Source organism: Portunus trituberculatus, chromosome 49 (assembly GCF_017591435.1).
Source record: "Portunus trituberculatus isolate SZX2019 chromosome 49, ASM1759143v1, whole genome shotgun sequence".
Taxonomy (NCBI): Eukaryota; Metazoa; Arthropoda; class Malacostraca; order Decapoda; family Portunidae; genus Portunus; species Portunus trituberculatus.
Genome location: NC_059303.1, coordinates 5,450,360 through 5,473,247, shown reverse-complemented (window position 1 = coordinate 5,473,247; position 22,888 = coordinate 5,450,360). Strand labels below are relative to the sequence as shown.

The 22,888-nt window shown below is 41.4% G+C and overlaps 2 protein-coding genes across 2 annotated transcripts in view; both read right to left on the bottom strand.

Moving 5' to 3' along the window:
• Positions 1-8,140: 8,140 nt before the first annotated feature.
• LOC123499099 lies at positions 8,141-9,571 on the bottom strand. The gene is made up of 4 exons (XM_045246720.1): positions 9,556-9,571; positions 9,412-9,443; positions 8,590-8,783; positions 8,141-8,537 (listed from the first exon to the last, which is right to left on the bottom strand). Exons 1-4 carry the CDS (start codon positions 9,569-9,571, stop codon positions 8,141-8,143), a joined length of 639 nt encoding a protein of 212 aa, XP_045102655.1.
• LOC123499328 overlaps positions 8,880-22,888 on the bottom strand; it is a 49,630-nt gene continuing 35,621 nt past the window's right edge. Inside the window, exons 2-6 of the mRNA XM_045247204.1 lie at positions 14,538-14,754; positions 13,467-13,672; positions 12,722-12,841; positions 11,389-11,513; positions 8,880-10,599 (exon numbers count right to left, since the gene is read on the bottom strand). Coding sequence (XP_045103139.1) covers positions 10,434-10,599; positions 11,389-11,513; positions 12,722-12,841; positions 13,467-13,672; positions 14,538-14,754 — 834 coding nt within the window. The 3' untranslated portion in view covers positions 8,880-10,433. The remainder of the gene's footprint in view (positions 10,600-11,388; positions 11,514-12,721; positions 12,842-13,466; positions 13,673-14,537; positions 14,755-22,888) is intronic.

The following is a 22,888-nucleotide window of genomic DNA, read 5'->3' as shown; positions in this document are numbered from 1 at the left end:
TTTTAAATTCTCTATGCATATGTACACGGTATATTCCTATCACAATGCTTCTATCACAACTTCTACATATCATAGTTTTCTGCTGGTGTAGATAAGGCATTGCAAAAAACCTTACCCACTTCACATGTACAACTGTCTACAAAATCTACAAATTTATGCACCCAATCTACAAACGGTCAATGAAATACACTACACCAATAATGAAGATTTGTGGCCAACCTTCAGAACTTCATTGGTACGTCTCCAAGAATCACTCTCTTGTTCCTCCTCCTCCTCCACCTCCTCTTGTTCCTTTGGCTACACCGGCAGTAGCAGTCTGGTGTCTGTTGTACGTCTTGCACGCTCACTCCAAACACTTCTCTCACTTCTTTGGCGTTAGTAGTACCGATTCCTGGAACAAGAGATGGAACAACATTGAAATGGCGTCAACATTAATAAGTCCTGAAAAAAAAAAAAGAAAGTACAAAACCTTTTAAAATGAGACACGGAGATAAAAGTGTAATGTGCAAACCACAATACTCACATCATGGTCACTCAACACTCTATTCTGGGCTTGCTTCAGTGTAGTCATACAACTGTGGGAAGAATGTAATGCCGTCCCGTTCAATAGTGCATGTAGCCACTCGCTCCGCCCTCCTCAATGCCTGTTGTCTTGTGGTACACTGGCTGGGTTGGGGAAGCTTGCGTGGATGATAACACGTCGACGCATCTTCAGGAACCCGACAAACATCTGTACACTGAAAATGTTGCAGGTGAGATGAAAAAAAAAAAAGTATAAAGTATGAGTCGGCTAACTTTACAGTAATGGAATATTCTCAGTGTGTCAAGAACAATTTAGAATTGTTTAAAGTTTGGTAGAATCTCACCCACTGCTTAATTACGCCATCTTTGCCACAGCACAGCCACAACACATCCAGAGCAAGACCCCACAGTATAAAGAAGTGAAAACTATTTGACTTACCCCAACAGCTAGGCAAAGAACCCCAAGGGAGCCCAGCACAACACCCACCACCATGCCAGCTTGGGGACTTGACACTTCAATGACCGCCTTCTCATGACCGTTGCTGCTGCTGGGCGGATCGAACACTGCTGAGGGGATGGTCTACAAGGAGAGGATCTGGGCGACTCCACGCACTCGTCAACGTCTGAGGGTGGAGAATTACACTCTCAGAAACACAGATTTATTACAACTTAAGGATAGATTTACACGCATTCCAGGAACACATATTCAACAATACGTTGAGGAAAACTACAAAAATTATATCAGTACTCATGACAAATGCATATGGCAAGATGAAATTATACTTAATCATAAAGAACAACCTATCCGTAAATCGCTGATCTTAGTAATACTCGTGAGACAAAATGCATGTTCATGTATGCCAACAATAACAAAAGTACCCTTGAATACCACACTAACTTCTTTAGGCTGCTGCTAAATGAAGAGGTGAAGGACTGACAAGTTTAAGAAGACAGACCGTAGAGTGACATTGACAGTTCAGGGAGGCCTCACCTTCACACTTGAACTTTCTGACACGAGTCTGTACCCTGCATGGCCGGCACTGGCAGTAGTATGACTCTCGAGTGTTGATGTAAAGAGGCTCACACACACCCGACATTCTTCTCCCGGCACTCCTCAATGCCACACAGCTGCACAAACTCATCGTGCCACAAGAAAGGCATTTGCTTCAGTACTGTCAAGTTGAATTTGTATTGTACTTTATACAATATAAGAATCTGCAACTTTAGTATGAAACAATGGAGTTCAGGGCATGAGTTAAGCCTTTGCGTTGCAGAGGCTCGTCACTAGTAAACGTCTGAGGAGGGAGAATTACACTCAGAAAAAGATTTATTAGAACTTAAGGATAAACTTTAAAAAAAAATTGGGTAACGAGAGACATACACGTATTTCAGGAACACATTCAGCGATAAGATAAGGAAAACTACAAAAATTATGTCAGTACTCATAAGAAAAGCATATGGCAAGATGTTGCACGAGAGTGGCGTGAAAGGATAAGTCAATGCTCAGGTCCATCCATCACTTCGCCCTGATAGAGCCATGCAACTGAGAGAGAGAGAGAGAGAGAGAGAGAGAGAGAGAGAGAGAGAGAGAGAGAGAGAGAGAGAGAGAGAGAGAGAGAGAGAGAGAGAGAGAGAGAGAGAGAGAGAGAGAGAGAGAGAGAGAGAGAGAGAGAGAGAGAGAGAGAGAGAGAGAGAGAGAGAGAGAGAGAGAGAGAGAGAGAGAGAGAGAGAGAGAGAGAGAGAGAGAGAGAGAGAGAGAGAGAGAGAGAGAGAGAGAGAGAGAGAGAGAGAGAGAGAGAGAGAGAGAGAGAGAGAGAGAGAGAGAGAGAGAGAGAGAGAGAGAGAGAGAGAGAGAGAGAGAGAGAGAGAGAGAGAGAGAGAGAGAGAGAGAGAGAGAGAGAGAGAGAGAGAGAGAGAGAGAGAGAGAGAGAGAGAGAGAGAGAGAGAGAGAGAGAGAGAGAGAGAGAGAGAGAGAGAGAGAGAGAGAGAGAGAGAGAGAGAGAGAGAGAGAGAGAGAGAGAGAGAGAGAGAGAGAGAGAGAGAGAGAGAGAGAGAGAGAGAGAGAGAGAGAGAGAGAGAGAGAGAGAGAGAGAGAGAGAGAGAGAGAGAGAGAGAGAGAGAGAGAGAGAGAGAGAGAGAGAGAGAGAGAGAGAGAGAGAGAGAGAGAGAGAGAGAGAGAGAGAGAGAGAGAGAGAGAGAGAGAGAGAGAGAGAGAGAGAGAGAGAGAGAGAGAGAGAGAGAGAGAGAGAGAGAGAGAGAGAGAGAGAGAGAGAGAGAGAGAGAGAGAGAGAGAGAGAGAGAGAGAGAGAGAGAGAGAGAGAGAGAGAGAGAGAGAGAGAGAGAGAGAGAGAGAGAGAGAGAGAGAGAGAGAGAGAGAGAGAGAGAGAGAGAGAGAGAGAGAGAGAGAGAGAGAGAGAGAGAGAGAGAGAGAGAGAGAGAGAGAGAGAGAGAGAGAGAGAGAGAGAGAGAGAGAGAGAGAGAGAGAGAGAGAGAGAGAGAGAGAGAGAGAGAGAGAGAGAGAGAGAGAGAGAGAGAGAGAGAGAGAGAGAGAGAGAGAGAGAGAGAGAGAGAGAGAGAGAGAGAGAGAGAGAGAGAGAGAGAGAGAGAGAGAGAGAGAGAGAGAGAGAGAGAGAGAGAGAGAGAGAGAGAGAGAGAGAGAGAGAGAGAGAGAGAGAGAGAGAGAGAGAGAGAGAGAGAGAGAGAGAGAGAGAGAGAGAGAGAGAGAGAGAGAGAGAGAGAGAGAGAGAGAGAGAGAGAGAGAGAGAGAGAGAGAGAGAGAGAGAGAGAGAGAGAGAGAGAGAGAGAGAGAGAGAGAGAGAGAGAGAGAGAGAGAGAGAGAGAGAGAGAGAGAGAGAGAGAGAGAGAGAGAGAGAGAGAGAGAGAGAGAGAGAGAGAGAGAGAGAGAGAGAGAGAGAGAGAGAGAGAGAGAGAGAGAGAGAGAGAGAGAGAGAGAGAGAGAGAGAGAGAGAGAGAGAGAGAGAGAGAGAGAGAGAGAGAGAGAGAGAGAGAGAGAGAGAGAGAGAGAGAGAGAGAGAGAGAGAGAGAGAGAGAGAGAGAGAGAGAGAGAGAGAGAGAGAGAGAGAGAGAGAGAGAGAGAGAGAGAGAGAGAGAGAGAGAGAGAGAGAGAGAGAGAGAGAGAGAGAGAGAGAGAGAGAGAGAGAGAGAGAGAGAGAGAGAGAGAGAGAGAGAGAGAGAGAGAGAGAGAGAGAGAGAGAGAGAGAGAGAGAGAGAGAGAGAGAGAGAGAGAGAGAGAGAGAGAGAGAGAGAGAGAGAGAGAGAGAGAGAGAGAGAGAGAGAGAGAGAGAGAGAGAGAGAGAGAGAGAGAGAGAGAGAGAGAGAGAGAGAGAGAGAGAGAGAGAGAGAGAGAGAGAGAGAGAGAGAGAGAGAGAGAGAGAGAGAGAGAGAGAGAGAGAGAGAGAGAGAGAGAGAGAGAGAGAGAGAGAGAGAGAGAGAGAGAGAGAGAGAGAGAGAGAGAGAGAGAGAGAGAGAGAGAGAGAGAGAGAGAGAGAGACAGAGAGAGAGAGAGAGAGAGAGAGAGAGAGAGAGAGAGAGAGAGAGAGAGAGAGAGAGAGAGAGAGAGAGAGAGAGAGAGAGAGAGAGAGAGAGAGAGAGAGAGAGAGAGAGAGAGAGAGAGAGAGAGAGAGAGAGAGAGAGAGAGAGAGAGAGAGAGAGAGAGAGAGAGAGAGAGAGAGAGAGAGAGAGAGAGAGAGAGAGAGAGAGAGAGAGAGAGAGAGAGAGAGAGAGAGAGAGAGAGAGAGAGAGAGAGAGAGAGAGAGAGAGAGAGAGAGAGAGAGAGAGAGAGAGAGAGAGAGAGAGAGAGAGAGAGAGAGAGAGAGAGAGAGAGAGAGAGAGAGAGAGAGAGAGAGAGAGAGAGAGAGAGAGAGAGAGAGAGAGAGAGAGAGAGAGAGAGAGAGAGAGAGAGAGAGAGAGAGAGAGAGAGAGAGAGAGAGAGAGAGAGAGAGAGAGAGAGAGAGAGAGAGAGAGAGAGAGAGAGAGAGAGAGAGAGAGAGAGAGAGAGAGAGAGAGAGAGAGAGAGAGAGAGAGAGAGAGAGAGAGAGAGAGAGAGAGAGAGAGAGAGAGAGAGAGAGAGAGAGAGAGAGAGAGAGAGAGAGAGAGAGAGAGAGAGAGAGAGAGAGAGAGAGAGAGAGAGAGAGAGAGAGAGAGAGAGAGAGAGAGAGAGAGAGAGAGAGAGAGAGAGAGAGAGAGAGAGAGAGAGAGAGAGAGAGAGAGAGAGAGAGAGAGAGAGAGAGAGAGAGAGAGAGAGAGAGAGCGTGCGTGCGTGCGTGCGTGCGTCAGTATAGCCACTACTGTTTTCACCACCACCACAAAAAACTACTGCCGTAGCATAAGGTTGTCTGTGAAGACAGTACGCATGGTTATGATAATTATCTGTTACTAAATCTATTATCAATGAGACACTATACTTATACAAATACCACGTGTCGATTTATTGGTTATTGTGACATCTTTCTCTCCGTTATCGTGTCCAGCTTTTGTTATTTGTCAAAGCAGGAAATATTAAATTGTATCTTGTTGTACAACGAGTGTTGGCAACTCCCGCGAGGCAAGAAACAAGGTGCTTTTTAAAAGATAGACAATACTATTTCTCTCATTTTCTAATTCTACCGCCTGATATACGAGTATTTTTGACAAACCAGGGTGTCAGGATACTAAGTAGAGGAATATAGACATTTTTTTTTTTATCTACATACACATCTATCTTGTTAATTATACACGAATTCATTGACTTATCTATCTGCCTACCTATCCATCTACCTGTTCGTTTATCCAACTGTCCATTTCCGTATCTATCAACCCATCAAATTACCCGCTTATCCATCTATCTTCACACAAGCATATGAATATCACCACCTTCACCACCACCACCACCACCACCGCCAGTTCCCGCACCTGCCCACCTTATTCCTCATGAACAGGAGTGTCAGTGATAGGCGAGGGACACAACGGCTCCACCAATTGCATCGCCAATCTTCGCCTACTGTTTCGTGTCAACCGGGGTGACCCTGTGACACGTCTCTGTCTATGTCTCTTTCTAAGGTCGACCACCAAATAAAACCACATAAATCGTGTTAACAGTTCGTGTCAACCGGGGTGTCCCTGACGACACGTCTCTGTATGTGTCTCTGTCTCTCTCTAAGGTCGGCCGCCAAATAAAACCACATAAATCGTGTTGGGCATAACCTACTTCATCACTAAATGTCAGTATTTTCCTGCATCGTTAGAAGGTCTTATTTGTAAGATTTACGCTGCACTGCACTGCGCATTACCATACATATACACGTATAGGCTGCTTATTACGTATATCATCCAATATATGTATATGAACACCATTATTGTTGTAACAACACAGCGAAGAGGACCTCTTGCCACACGCATCCCTCCCTCCTTCACTCCAGACGCCATCACTGCACGCTGGTGCTGCTAGAAAAAAAAAAAAAAGAATACGTAGCTACAGCATACGTACGTACATCATCACATGCCATTATACCCACCACCCACCGCCCACACCACATCTAACACCGTATACATCCTACCACACCACATCAAGCTGTTCCCTTTCCTACGCGGTCACATCTCCCGTCCTTCACCTCTATTCACCACCACAACCACTAGCACAATACTTGACATACCACCACCACTAGTCACCATCTCACCTCAGTAGCCGCCACCAGCCCCACCCGCCCGTCGCCATGCATGCACACCAGTGAAGCACACAGCAAGAGAAATAGACGGTACTAGGGGTGTTGATGACATGCAGATAGGCAGTAGGACACTTTGTATCACTGTATCCTACCCCATCATACGTTATGCCTCACCATCCTACAACACGCCACGTTGCCAACCATCACACCGACCCCCACACACACACACACCACCACCACCACTACACAGTACCTTGCATGGGCTGGAATGGATCGTCGGCAGCGGAGTGGTAGAAGCGAGGAACGAAGAGACGCAGCTTGTCGTGAAGGCATACAGTGCAGTTGTAGTTTTCCACATCCCGAAACCTAAAATGAACCGCTTTGAACAGCGAATCAAACTCATGAATCTTTCTGTTCTGGTGAAAATGGGCAGTAATAGAAACAAGAAAAGTATGTTCATAATCAAATGGATAGATATATAGATAGGCAGTTAAGTCTCTAAATAGATATGTCAAAAATGAGAAGGACGAGGAAGAACATTATTAAGAAGAAAGCTTAAAAACAAGGGGATTAGAAAGGGGATAAAGGTTAGGAGATTGATAGTTAGGATAAGGAAGATATAAAAAGATATATATGATGACGAGGAGCTGGAAGAGGAAAATGAGGAAATAGTAGATATATGCACTGATGAAAAGACAGATAGATAGCTAGATAAACAACAGCAGCACCACCAGTAGTTGATAGGTATTTAGATAGTCAAGTATGTAGAGAAGGATAGATAGATAGATAGATATCAAATGATAAATAGACATCCTACATACTTTATATATATATATATATATATATATATATATATATATATATATATATATATATATATATATATATATATATATATATATATATATATATATATATATATATATATATATATATATATATATATATATATATATATATATATATATATATATATATATATATATATATATATATATATATATATATATATATATATATATATATATATATATATATATATATATATATATATATATATATATATATATATATATATATATATATATATATATATATATATATATATATATATATATATATATATATATATATAGGCAAACTGTTAAAAAAAAAAAAAGTATGGCTAACAGTGATGCGCCTTCCTCTCTCTATTCACTACCTCCACGCCACACCAAACCATGTCACACCATAGCCAGCTCAATACATTAACAATATAGTCAACACGTGGGAGGAGGGCCAGGAGCGCAGACGACACAGGTAAACAATGCAAAATGCTTATCAAACACCTTAAACGCATCAAAGTATACAATGCTAACAAAATAAGTGTACACAAACGAATAAAACAAGGCTTCACTAACACTCATAAAACACTTCTTCAATTCGGTCTTTAGCTCTTGTGCAACCTGGATAATTTTAAATCTAGATGTGGGATAAGGTTACCATTTTTCTCAGGATTCAATTTGGACTGCCCTCGAGTCCTCTCTTCCTAGCAATATGCACTATAGTTTTGAAGGGAACCTAGAATATCTGCTTTGAAAAACTTAGTTCTTTTTACTATTGGCTGAATTCATGTATTCATGCATTCTTTCTAACAGTAATGTTAATAATCAGCAAGATCAACAGCGTTTTATTCTATACATCATCTTGTAACATCACAACCTTCTCGTACTGTTGGTTGCGGGATGTATAATGGAGGGCGTGTATGCCTAAGTAAGGGCCAGACATACACGCAGTACACGTAGATTCTTTACTTGTCCTTAGAGCTACAAAGGGTAGGAAATGGCGGCCAGTAGCGACTCGGGAGCAAAGGCTCACGCGCTAGCTGGATGCGCAGAGAAATACACAGTGTTGCCACATACACGTAATATGCATTAATACAATACATAACCCACATCTCCCCCCCCATTCTGCGCTCAGAAGTCCACAGGGACTCGAGCGACTGCAGCTGCGGACGCCTTCTCCTGGAGTCGTGGCGACCTGCGGGGCACCACCGTATCAGGTGCCGCCAAGGGAGCAGTGGCGTCCTCCATCGTAGAAGAAGCGTTTAGGGGTGGACCAGGGCGGAGGAAGCGCCTGTTCCTCCACCACACTCGGCCACTGGGCATCTTGAGCAGGTAATCCCGTGACCTGCCAACGCCCATGATGGTGCCAACCTTGTCCCACCGCTGCGTAGTCGGGTCCTGGATCCGAACCACGTCACCTCGCTGCAGGGGTGGAAGAGGCCGAGCGTGAGCGTCGTAGCGACTTGTGGCATCACGGAGACGGGCAGCAGCTCGACGGTCGCAACTCGTCCCTGGCCTGCCACCGTTTCTGGAAGGCGCTGGCATGTGCGGGGACGCAAGAGCGTAAAGGGCGACCATACAGGACTTGAGCTGGAGAGCGACCCGTCTGGTTGGGGGTGTTCCGAAGCTCCAGGAGACCCCTGTCGAACGCCTCACAGTCTATATTGCCAGACGGTGCCACCTTCTGGATGAAGTGCTTCACGGCCTTCACTGCAGACTCGGCATGGCCGTTAGACTGTGGGTAATGGGGCGTCGATGTGTCGTGACGGACTCCCTAGCGCTCGAGGAATCCTACTCACTGCGCCATGTTGGTTGCGGGATGTATAATGGAGGGCGTGTATGCCTAAGTAAGGGGCAGACATACACGCAGTACACGTAGATTCTTTACTTGTCCTTAGAGCTACAAAGGGTAGGAAATGGCGGCCAGTAGCGACTCGGGAGCAAAGGCTCACGCGCTAGCTGAATGCGCAGAGAAATACAGTGTTGCCACATACACGTAATATGCATTAATACAATACATAACCCACACGTACTACACTGATAGTCTATGGCATATTGTGGAGTGTGTAGTAATACTTTACTACAAAGCACCTGACGACGCCAGGAGCTTAGGGCAAAACTAGTAAAATTATTATTATACATGCAATATTCAAGCTTAGAAAGGAATGCATATCTTTTCCTTAGCATTTGTTATAATCATCACAAGTAATTTAACTCCATAATGTTGAAAATACTTGACAGTTTTTCAGAAGAAAATAAAACTGCCTCAGGTTGACTTACAACGTTTATTTAAATACACATTTTGAAACTTAGGACATATAACTTACTTGGCATTATATGTTTTACATTGTGACTAGAAGTTGACATCAATCGTCTCTACTGATACCATTAGTACTGCCTACTGACACAAGCAGCAGCGGCGGGTCCTGCCCGGCTGGTGGGGGGAGGGCGTGGAGCAGGTCCCTTAATGAAGTGCGCGGTATATCCTTACAGTACGTATTGGGGGAAGGGGTTAAGGCACATCAGACCTTATTAAAAAGACTCACCGAGGAAGGACGGCATAGTATTAGTACACCACCTCAGGTCAGGAAAAGGTACGTGTTTCCTGGACAGGCACACGTGTTCATGCGACACGCTGGGCACGTGCTGTGTTCGGGTCTTGCCGCTACACCCTCCCCCTGGACTTGCCACTAGTTATGGACCACTTAACACTACTGACTAAGTTTGTACGAATCACGCAACGATCATGGCATATATTACATGATCTACTGACCTAATATGCATTAATATACATACGTACGTATAGGTACGTCATATTTCTATCCTTGTAATATTCATACAAAACGCAGCATGCACCAAAACATGTTAAGATTTTTCTGACAACAATCATGGATGGAGAGATAATCATTCATTAACATTTTTTTTTCACGATGAAAATATTCTTTCCGAAAAAAAAATGTTTCAGTTGGAATTTTTCGTATTTATTATAATTTATAATCAGTTTTTTCCTATTCATCCAGGTCCACACTTTCACCTGGACATCCTGGAATCTAGACGTGAACACGTCGTGTTCTTTATCAAATTTTTTTTTTTCAACAATAATAGTACGACTTCAGTAATTTCATTCACTCTGTCAAACGTGTAGGTGTGCACCACACATGTGGTTCCCTTTCCATCAACCACACGCTACATGTGCACAGACAGGCCACATTCCAGGCCACATTCCAAACATGTTTTCGTGCTGTCTCATGCACAAGTTTCCATTCATTAACATATTCTGATGCTTTCTGTACATCCATTCACTTCCATAAACACACGCAGAATTCCATTTATGACATTTTAAATCATCTACACAGCTTCACGATTCGGACATTCATTGAGATAGATATAAATCTGTATAACCAGGATATCAAGCTGGGATTACTCAGTCGAAAAAGCTGTCGTCGTTGTTTGAGCCGAGGAAGACCTGAGCAGTGGGGCCCAAGGGGACGGGTACAGGAGGGGCGTTTATCATCTTTTTGAGCTTCACCTGCTTGGCTTTCTTGTTCTGCGCCTGCAGCTTGTCACGGAGCTCTTTCAAGTGTGCTTCCCTGAAGAGGAAATGGTGAATGAACGTCTCTGACATGGAAATCTTGAAATATTCCTAAATTAAATGGTTTCCACACACACACAAAAAAAAATCCGATATTACGTAAACGTGCTTTACATGTTATACAATTAATGTATAAAAAGAACCTTAATTTTATTGTATATATGATGCGTACGGTAATGTGTTGGAGAAAACAATACACATCAAACAGAACATTTAAAAAGAAAAGAAATTCCAAGATATTTTCCCAAATTGCATTCAAAGAGTTACTTCAACATGATATGCAGGGAAGTATTTCAATCCTCATTCAAGTTCTAATATTTACTGATGTTCAGATCAATAACGATTCCAGATGTTTCTGTATTTTGTGGAGAAGTGAAAGTATCTGGAAATTTATCATAAAAAAGCAAAAAAAAATAAATAAATAAAAATAAATAAATAAACATAACATACTGTGTTAAATAAGTTTGGAATAAGAATGTTTTATGCATTCGTTGGTGACTCATCAAATGATGTAACTATAGACATATGTGCATTCATGTATGTATGCATATATGTATGTATGTGTTGAGTAAATATCTTCATATATTTACATATCTATCCACCTACATATCTATCTAACAAATCTGTCTATTTAACTATCTATCTATCTAAGTGCTCAATTGTTTTTCCATCTATATATCTATTTATCTATACCTACCTATCTATCTGTCTATCTGTTTATCTATCTATCTATCTATCTATCTATCTACCTATATACCTATCTACAGGAGCCACACGCGTGACCCACCTTTTCTCCAGCGCCGAGCTTCTTTGCTGCGTCAACTTCTCCCGTAGATCATTTACTTTCTTCTCCTCAGAGTTCTCGTTCTTGCAGAGAGCAGCCATTTTCTCCTTCTTCGACGTCAGCTCAGCCTGTTAATAATATATAATAATAATCTTTATTTCAGCTTAAATGCCATACAATGTAAATGGAGATAGGTAAAAGCTATCTTAAATTTAATAAAATACAAAATAAGTTTTTTTTTTTTAAATCTCACTAACTTAATACACTCTATGTCAAGTAATTGTCTTTGAGCCCTTGGCTAAAATCTACATACATTTTACATCAACAGTGTCAGTATAACTATTGCCTGGGATGTTGTATATACAGTAAAGTGTCCCACTGCTGCCACAAAGGGATACCCAGCGGGCATCACTGTTGGTGATACGTTGCACCACTGAGTTGGTCGTTGCAAGTATCCTGCTCCTAAGACTGTAGCAACAACTACGCCTCAATTCGTAGAAACCTTTCATCCTTAGGGTTACAAACATCTCTGAGGCACTACTCCAAGGTGGGATGTTAACGAGTCGGCGAAGAACATTATTATAATTTACTCTTAGCCTATTTAACGTAGAGACTTTCACATTACTCCACAGGGACATGCCATACACATTATAACATAGAGCACGGAACAGTGTACATTTGACGTCGAAGGAACATGACTTAAATTTTCTCACAAGCATATTACCCCTAGCACATAATTTTCTATTTATATGACATGAACACACACACACACACACACACACACACACACACACACACCAAACTCCGAATAAAACAAATATATACAGGATAGCCTGACCAAACCAGCCTGTAGGTCAGTAGACTTAATATGGCGCTATCTAGCAGCCGCGCATAAGATGTCAGATGCCACCATGGGGCTGTGTAAACTTTAAGGTATATGAATATACGGTAGTATATAAGGATATATGTAGATATATGTATAAGCAGATAATATGTAGAAGTTCTAGCTCTGTATCTGTACAAATTGCCATTCAAATAAACCGAAATATTATATTGTTATCATCATTACACACACACACACACACACACACACACACACACACACACACACACACACACATACACACACACCGAAATAGATCGTCTACATTGTGTCTTGAGATAAGAAAAAAATATATGAATAAACTAAAAAGTATGACAAGAAAAAAAAAAAGAAAATGCAAATATTGGATGTTTAATAATGAAAAAAGAGCTAACACAGGAAGTATGATGAAAAAAGTATTGGAAATCGTGAAGATGAAGGCAAGAAAGAGGCGTCGCTCGCTCCAGTACTCACCTGCCGCCTCATGTCTGCCATCTCCATTTTCATCCTTACGTCAGCGTGAGTCAAATCTCGTAGGTTGAACTTATTCCTCTGGGACTCGAGGTGTTGCCGTGTCCCCTCCGGAAGGAAGTCCTACGGATACAGTGATACGTTGCTAAAAATTAGGCCAGTGTCTTTTTATCATTAGAAGCATGCAATCTTGTGTCCTAAAAAAATAACTTTCGAATTATAATTCAAGTCCACATCAGACCATTTTGTCCAGCTTAAGGAGAAGTCACAAGAGTTATAAAAGATGATTATAGCAAACTTTTCATTGATTTATTACACTTCATTATATATTTATTCATCTATTATTCAATTTATCTTTTATAATTCATTATTATTCTTTCGTCTGGAGAGCCTGTTGTTTTTGTTCTTATTTTCGATTTCTTTAATTTTTTTTTTATTTATACCCTGTGGGCTTTTCACGGGAGTTTATGGGCTAAAAAGGATACTTTTTTGGGGTACCTCCTATCTCAAAGTCCACCCGCAAGGAAACCGTTGCCCCGAGTGAGGAAGCCTACATACACTCGGACCGTGGACAGGATTCTAACCCGCGTGCTTGGAGACCCCTCAGACCCCAAAGCACGTATGGTTCCACTGTACCACAACTAACTATATGTTCCCAGGACTTCCCAAAGAGTAAGCTCGGCAAACTTAACTCACGCTCATTTCAGCAAACTCAATTGATTAACGTACACTAATAACCCACACTGACCTTGGGCTTGATCTTGCTGGATCCTGCTGACTCGGTGGCCGGCGTGGCTTCAATGATTTCAAAGGCGATGCCGGAGCTGCACTTCTGCTTGGAGGTGGCGATGAAACCCTCCTCCCTCAGCGACGCCAGAATAGCCTGCTCCTCCTGCCGCGCCTTCTGATAGCCGCTGAGCAGGCGCGGACACTGCTTCCCCGTCACCGTAAGGTCTGCGAAGAGAGAAGCGTGTTTTAGTGGCGGCGGTGGTGGTAGTGGTTAAGGGAGGAGGAGGAGGAGGAGGAGGAGGAGGAGGAGGAGAAAGAAAAAAGCTTATCATTCTGCTTCTTATTTATGCCTTCTTCTTATGCATGCCTTGCTTCAAATAGCCGAACACCAGGACTTGCCTTTCCTTGAGAGAAGAAGAAGAAGAAGAAGAAGAAGAAGAAGAAGAAGAAGAAGAAGAAGAAAATATAATGATGGAACAAATACTGGCAATATCGATCCACGTGTTTTAAAATTTTCATCATAAGACTATCAATATGAACAATTAAAAAGAGATTACGTCAACCTTTTAAGGCGTTCTTTAACAAACATTATGATGGGAAACAAGAAAAATAATGAATAGCTCCTCACTGTAAGGTATTTTGAGGTTTAGAAATAACATATCGAGTCATAAATTATTTCCGAGGAAGGTGAAAACAGCAATCTTGAGTGAACTAAATGATAAAACTTACAGAAAATTAGGTAGTGTCATATCATTATTTTTACAACGCCTCATGTTATAAGTTCCTTTCCTCACCATTCATCAGCGTGTTCCTAACTTCCATGGCTATAACAAGAACAACAATGACGACAACGACAAAGCTAACGACAACAAAAAGCCACGACAACACAATTATTCTAAGTAGTGAAGGTGATAGATAAATAAATAGATCAACTTTCTGTATAACTATCTCACAACTATTCTACTTTTACTCAGAATTCAGTAGCATGTTTATAAATAACTTTCTCGATCGCTAACACAGCCACCACCACCACCACTACCACCACTACCATCACCACCACCAACAACAACAACAAAGACATCCCTCTTACCCAGGTTCTCGATGGGGGTGAAGTCTGCCTCCACGCGGCGCACCAGCTCGGGCGGGGAGTTTTCCGTGATGACGAAGGAATAGTCATCGTCCAGGTCGTAAATTCCTGAATCGCTGGAGTCAACGCTTCTGGTGGAGGTGGAGGTGGTGGGCAGGGAGGCGGAGGCCCCTTTGGAAGAATGGTACCAAGTGGCGGCTCTCCTACAGTCCAGCGATTCCTGTAGGAGAGTAAGACTTAAGGTTAATCTATGCTGAGCCTTCTGCACCAATCCTCCTCTTCCTCCTCCTCCTCCTCCTCCTCCTCTTTCTCTTCCTCCTTCTCCCTCTGTAGGCTGAATATTTCTCAACATAAAACCAAAGCGTTCCTCTGGTGTATATTTAAGTATTACAGGAAGCAGGTCAAGATTTTAAGTATTAAAGGAAGAAGGACAAAATATAGTGCTTCTGTGGCAATGAATGATACTTATGTATTAATATATTTTCCTAGGCTAAGTAAAATTGATAACTGGTTTGGTTAAAAGGCCTGGATTCTTTCTTTTCACTGGGTGGTGTTTTGCAAAGAGCTAAGATCCTTCCTCCTGCACACAAAGCTGAACAACTTCAGAATAATCAGTGTGTATAAGTTCCACTGCAGTCTTCGGCACAGTCTCCCTCTTAAGGTGACAAAGTCTAATCTATCATCGCAAACTTTAGGGGATAACAATGAAGGAAATATAAAAGAAGCATATGTATTGTATGTACTGTACTATACATTATACTTTATGTACACAGAGTGCCGCTTAGTACAACACTTCTGACAGACAACTCACGAGCCAACATTTACTAGTAGTTTTCAACAGCTGTGTTACCTCGATTTTCTCGATTGTCTCGGTAACGAAGTGTTGGATCACTATTATACTTTGCCACAGTATATTTCACACCAAGCGCTAATTTTTCACTGCACAGTGCATTACCAGAAGTGTATGAGTAAGCTGCGTACTCTTCACAATTGAGAGAAATTTCCGATATCCGGAGAAGGCACTCGGACAGTAACTACTACGTCACACCCTAGCCCGACCCACCTCTCTCCCCCCTGTATGTTCCCTCCTCTCTATCACTCGTTATCCCCTTCCTCCCCCACCCTATCCCCAATCTCTCTCTCTCTCTCTCTCTCTCTCTCTCTCTCTCTCTCTCTCTCTCTCTCTCTCTCTCATTTTCTTGTTTTGTTTGTTTTTTACGGTAAGGCCTATAGCGCCTGTAGGCACTCTTGAAGAGTGTATGGGAAGCGCTGTTTAGCTTCCGCCCATTAGTGGCGCAGGCAGTTTTATTTATAGTGGTACCCATATTAGGGCCCATATCACCGCCCAAGCTCATCTTGTTTTAAAATCCATACATCCATCCCAAGCTCATCTTGAGTGTAACCATCTAGAACCTGGGTATCATGGTGATATGTAGGTAACTTTAAACCACTCGACAAATGGCAAAGTGTTTTAAGGCTGTACGTGGTGGGATTCGAACCTACGCGTAGACGTCTGCCCGATCACACGCTCACCACCTTATCCACATATAAAAAATGTGGTATACCAACGTAGACTTGTCATTTATTTAGAGTGAAATAATGTGGAAATAAAGCCTTGGTTACGATAACGTGAAGGTTGATAACGAACGAGAATGATGGCAAACAAGCGGCTTAATGGATGCACCAGTGGGAGTGCCATATACCTCTCATTGGTTGGTGCAAAATTTAAATGAATTGAATTCCAAGAGAGAGAGAGAGAGAGAGAGAGAGAGAGAGAGAGAGAGAGAGAGAGAGAGAGAGAGAGAGAGAGAGAGAGATTGGGGATAGGGTGGGGGAGGAAGGGGATAACGAGTGATAGAGAGGAGGGAACATACAGGGGGGAGAGAGGTGGGTCGGGCTAGGGTGTGAAGTAGTAGTGACTGTCCGAATGCCTTCTCCGGATATCGGAAATTTCTCTCAATTGTGACGAGTATGCAGCTTACTCATACACTTCTGGTAATGCACTGTGCAGTGAAAAATTAGCGCTTGGTGTGAAATAGACTGTGGCAAAGTATAATAGTGATCCAACACTTTGTTACCGAGACAATCGAGAAAATCGAGGTAACACAGCTGTTGAAAAGCATTAGTAGTTACTGCATTCTGTATAGCCGGAAGTGACCTTGAAGCCATGTTAGAAGGAAGAGAGCAGAGTTCCCCTCTCACTGACCCTCACGAGGTGACCTGATGTTATTATGCAGTCGAAGCACCGAAAATATATCCCACTATCCTGCTCCTAAGCTGCAGTCACACGTAGTTTAACCTGCGACATGCGAGATAAACAGCGATGATAAGCTGGCTATGTACGCATTATCTATGACTGACATGGCGACGTTAGAAACTGAGGAGCTACCAGTTTTGTATTGATTGGAAGGTTTAGTAGTAGTAGTAGTAGTAGTAGTAGTAGTAGTAGTAGTAGTAGTAGTAGTAGTAGTAAAAGTAAAAGTAAAAGTAAAACTAGTAGTAGTAGTAGTAGTAGTAGTAGTAGTAGTAGTAGTAGTAGTAGTAGTAGTAGTAGTAGTAGTAGTAGTACTAGTAAAAATAAAAGTAAAAGTAAAAGTAGTAGTAGTAGTAGTAGTAGTAGTAGTAGAAGTAGTAGTAGTAGTAGTAGTAGTAGTAGTAGTAGTAGTAGTAGTAGTAGTAGTAGTAGTAGATGTTGTTGTTGTTAATATTGTTGTTGCTATCTTAAGTTTTCATCCACATATTCATAATCGAGTGAATATGAATTACAAGAGTGTTAAGACGACGAGCTGCTAACGCTATCAATCTATGCTGGGAATGAGAAGAGCACACCAAGTACGCTTCCTTAAGACCTGCTTTGTCACATTTCATTAGTTGAGTTATTAATTAGCTCCTGCCGCTGCTGCCACTGCTGGGAGAACAATTAACCAAGGAAGCGGCGAGAAATACACGTTATCATCTTACTTCATACTCGCAAACAACGCGTCCTCACCCTGCTGACGCTTCTTATTTTAGGAGAGTTTTCTTTACTCATTTATTTCATTTTTTTTTATTATTTCTCATTCTTAATCGATGTTTTAACCGTCTCCTCTATTAAACGCATAATAAACGGAGTCAGGCTCTAATTTTAGTTCTGATCCATAAGCTGGTAAGAACTGTAATGCTAAGGTAAGAAAAATATGAATTTCAAACACGTCAACAAATAAAATGTAAGGTAAAAAATATATAGCTATGCACGAGTCTAATCCATAAAAGTCGATTCCTCGAAACTTCGCGCCGGAATCTCTAAAATATTAATCAAGTTGGAGTCTCGTTAAGTCAAAGCAGGACCGCAGCAGATTCCAGGTATGTGATTTTCTCCGCTTGATGAGAACCGGCGAGACTTCCTTTATATCCTGACGGGAGCGCTTCAAGTCTTGCGTCATGAGATCCGTGATTCGTGACTCGAGACTCGTGACCGGGCTAGACTGCGAAACCCATGCGACAATCTGGACTGCGGCGCCTCTGCTGCTTCCTACGAGCTCATCTATTACTATTATTATCATTTTTTATTGCTGTTATTGTCATTATTACTATCATTATCATTATTATCATTATCATTATTATTATTATCATATTATTATTTTTGTTATTGTTATTGTGATCATTATTATTGTTATTATTATTATTATTATTATTATTATTATTATTATCATTATCATTATTATTATTATTATTACTATTATTATCATTATTACTATTATCATTATTAATATCATTGTTGTTGTCGTTGTTCGTGATAGTGGTGATGATATAGCAGCGTGCATGTGGCTGCAGTGTCACTCATGCAGTCAAAGTCAACGAGAGTATTCCCCGGAGCATCGATTCATGGGAAGTGAGCTGCGAGAGACGTGCAGGATAAACCTCAAAGCCGTGACCTCGAGGTGTCTCTTCTCGGAGGTTAGTTTCCGTGGCTTGTGAGCATCCATCACGACCCACAGTGACTGACGCCAGCGAGTCCATTCATTACACCTTATTCATTACAGGGACGGGGATGAAGGAGAGTCATTCTTCACTACCTCAGTAATGCAGTAACTTCAAATCACGTGAGGGTTTGATACATGGTGCAGGGAGATGGAATGGAATGAGGGAGAATAAAGACACAGGTGATGTACGAGGAAAGGGGAAGAGAGGGATAAATAAGAGGTATTGGAGGAGGGAACAAGGAACACAAAGAGCAGGTCAGACAAGAGGGAATCGGAGAGCAAAAAGGAGGTAAATATGCAACGGCGAGGAAGAAATGCAGAAAAGATATATAGAAAAGGGGGGATGAAAACAAAAAGGACACAAGCATTCCAGTATGGCAGATGAGGAAGACGTGAAAGAAGAAAATGAGAAACAGCAGGATAAAAAAAGGAAGGAGTAATGAACGAGGATAACTATGAGAAAGACAAAGAAGAAATAGGAGGAAAAAGACGAGGACAAGAAGGGAAAGTTCAAACGAGGAAGATCGCATCACCGTACGAAAAGGAAGAAGGCAAGGAGGACGAGAGGAAGAATGAAGATGAGGAGGAAGACTTCATCGATAAAAGGAAAGGAGAAAAGGTCTTCTACTAGGAAATGCAGGTGACCTTCGAGAGAGGCGGAGGAAAGTGAAGGGAGGCGGGAAGGGCGAAAGACAGGAGTACAGCGAGGAGTGAAACATGAGCTTCCTCCGTCACCCCAACGCAGAGAATCCAACAAAAAACGGGAATTTATTAGACGCACCACAATAAACAAACACGCCGAAGAAAATGGGATACAGGAAAGTGAGATACGATTCATAAAGCCAAATAGCTACTCACCCCCTTTCCCGCTGCCGCTGACGTCACTGCCAAAGTTCATTGTGAATTAGTACTGTAGTGACGCCAAGCCAAAGGTCTGCCTAACATTTAACTGTCATGGTAACCTTCACAGGAAGTCACGTGGCATTTTTCATAGAACACCTGAACTCATTGTTTTATAATGGATGGACTAAGAATTAAGGTTGTATATGTATGTGTCCTCGATATAGAAAAAAAAAAAAACTGGGTATTTCTTTCTCAGTTGTATATTCATGAAAGAAAATGCGTTCGAGATGCTCTGTGGATACTTTTGTTGTCATTGTGCTGTAGATATTCATGGTTTAGCATCAATAAAGAGAAAAACAAACATTACACCAATAAAACAATGTACAGCCACTTTTATCAAAACGTCACAAACTACAAATTAATGAACATGTTTTTATACTTACATATTATATATTTAATGATATATTTCATTATTATCTATGCACTAATCATAATTTTTAAGTTACTTACATACAAAAATGATCGGATAAAGAATTCTGAACCGAACTGGACTTCTTACATAAGCAGCTACCACATAACACACACACACACACACACACACACACACACATATTCACCTTTTACTTATACGAAAAAACGTCTGAAGCAAATCCAAAAAAAAGGTCACGACGAACTTTACACTTTTTTTCTAGTTTCTGAGAGCTTACTTCCCACATTCCAGGAAGACTTTGGATGACGTCAAGATCAAAAGAAGATCAAGGTCAAGGCCTAAGCCACGACCTTCTTTTCGTCCTACTTCTCTTGTTGACATTTGCATGGTGAAGTAAGATTTGTTAGGCCTACCAAGAATACACTGACCTTGAGGAAGAAGTTTGAAGCCTACATAGAACACACTGACCTTGGCAGAAGATTTCTTAGGCCTATCAAAAACACACTGACTTTTGGGGATGATTTCTTAAGCCTACATAGAACACACTGACCTTGGCGGAAGATTTCTTAGGCCTACCAAGAACACACTAACCTTGACGGACACAAGAAACAGGTCAACTTTAGACGGAGTGTGGTATGTTTGGTACTCGACTTTTGATTATAACTCGACGTGTATGTGATGAAGAGATGAATGAATTAATTATGAGGTTGTAAATTCATTGTTCTTTTGATGTGTGGTGGTGATGGCGGTGTAGTGGTAATTGTTGTTGTTGGTGGTGGTGGTGATGGTGGTGTCATTGTTGTTAGTGAAGGTGATTTCTGTAGCAGTTTGTGGATGCAATGGTGTGATGATAATGATGATGATGATGATGACGATGATGATGATGATGATGACCAAGATAATGATGATAATGGCACTGGTGGTGATGATAATGACGGATTGCCAAATACCACACAGCAGTCTTAGAATTAGATATTTTCTTCACGTAGTTTCAAACCTATCGTTCTTTAATCAACACCAAATACATTATAGGAGTGACTTAAGAATAAAAAAGGGAACTCTATCAAAACGGGACAAATGAACGAAAACAATGTGCATAAATTAAAGCTAACTTTCATATATAAGAAAGTAAATTGATAATAATAATCTTGTTTTCTGACAATACTAATATATTATTCAAGCCTTATGGAGCATCTCATTATTCTTATGAGGAAATTAAGGGCGCAAAATATCTGACATAAAAGAATTAAAAGAATGAACTTTAAACATAAAAGAAGTTACACAAATACGTTCATAAAATATTTAATGAAAAGATATAAAAAGGCATTAATTTAAGATCGCCCCATATATATATATCACACAAAAAATGTAAATAAAAAAGGCAGCAATATAGAAATAAATAAAACACACACAGATTTCTGAAAGGTTACACAAAAGTTTATACAATGTTTATCTGGGAAGTATGAGAAAAACAAGAACTCAAAACTCAGTAACACACGCAAAATATGTAAATAAAAAAAGGAAGCAATAAAAAGCAAAGCACGTGACATCACAGCGCAGTTTACGACAAAATTACACGCATTACACGCATCCATAACGTAATACTCATCCTCCTCGGCGCAAAAGCTTTTAAGAGCGGTAATTATGCAGTAAATGTAATGAAGGGTGAGGGGCGGGAAAGAAGATAATGGATGTAAGGGTCTGAAATAGCACCCGAAGGCAATTAAGTCTCATTACTCAACACCACGGAAACAAATCGAGCTACGACGCGGCTTCTGTAAACCTGAAGGCGATGTACTGTAGGAGGGAGAGCCAGCCGTCCGTCACTCACCAAGCTTCCGGAACAGTTTATCACTAGCCACAGTACAAGAACACTTTATTGCTCCTACAGTTTAATATTAGCTAATTACTCGCCACACTTCCGGATCGCTTTATCACTCCTACACCCCAGCCCGTCAAAAGCGAATTGTTGTGAGGGCAAATCATTATGGTAAATAAATCGCTCTCAGTTGCCGTTAATTCATCGTCCTCATAAGTGTCCTTCATTTTTCATATTTGTCAATGTAATAGCAGGATTTTGATGTATGGTTTTGATTATGATGAGATTCTGAGTTACAAAATATGTTCCTTCACGTATTTCTTTGCGTATTATTCATTCCGTTTTTTTTTTTTTCATAACGAAGAATTTTATAATTGAATACTAATCAAAATTCTTTACAGTTCAGACTTTTTGGGGATAAGTTGTGTAGTCATTTATTTTTTTCTTGTGCGTTTTTTTAAATTTTTTAAGAATGTATCTAGTGGCTTCGTTTACTTTCTCTCTCTCTCTCTCTCTCTCTCTCTCTCTCTCTCTCTCTCTCTCTCTCTCTCTCTCTCTCTCTCTCTCTCTCTCTCTCTCTCTCTCTCTCTCTCTCTCTCTATATATATATATATATATATATATATATATATATATATATATATATATATATATATCGGTAAACGCAAAAAATGGTGAAACTTTTATTTGCATGTCTAATGGTACTAAGATTTGTGAGCTAACATACATATTCCGCTGATTTTTATTTTTTCTCTTTACACATTCTGACCTTACTATAATCCAAGTTGTCAAGCAATATTTCATGCCTCATTCCACTCCAACATTCTTTTCACAGTCTATTTTCTCGACTTTCTACTTAATAGCATTCTTCACCACCTGCACTCATGTCAGTCGGAAAGAGTGCAGCTGGGAGAGATGTTAAAAGAAAATGTAGAGAGCCAGTGGAACGCGGGTAAGGAAAGATTTATCTGTCAGTTTCTTTCAAGGTCGTCCCCAGTGTCCCGCGTCCCAGGTATTCGCTAAACGTTACCTCCAGAACTGTCCTTTGCCGTGATGTAGTGTGTGTGTGTGTGTGTGTGTGTGTGTGTGTGTGTGTGTGTGTGTGTGTGTGTGTGTGTGTGTGTGTGTGTGTGTGTGTGTGTGTGTGCATTACTTCGTGTCACCATGATTGATGTCTCCCGCTTGCTAATCCACCGCGGAATGTTCCATCGGTTCTATGTGAAATTGCTCAATTGGGGTATTTAATAATATAGTGGTTTTCTATGTATCTATCATTATTACTTGTCAAAATAATGATTCA

What these genes read in the sequence shown, in the direction of transcription:
- LOC123499099 (XM_045246720.1), bottom strand. An exon ending in CGCCGCTGCTGCTTGTGTCA is followed by an intron (nt 8,784 to 9,411) that starts GTAGGCAGTACT and finishes CTCGAGCGCTAG; the next exon opens with GGAGTCCGTCACGACACATC. An exon ending in CGCTCTCCAGCTCAAGTCCT is followed by an intron (nt 8,538 to 8,589) that starts GTATGGTCGCCC and finishes AGCGCCTTCCAG; the next exon opens with AAACGGTGGCAGGCCAGGGA.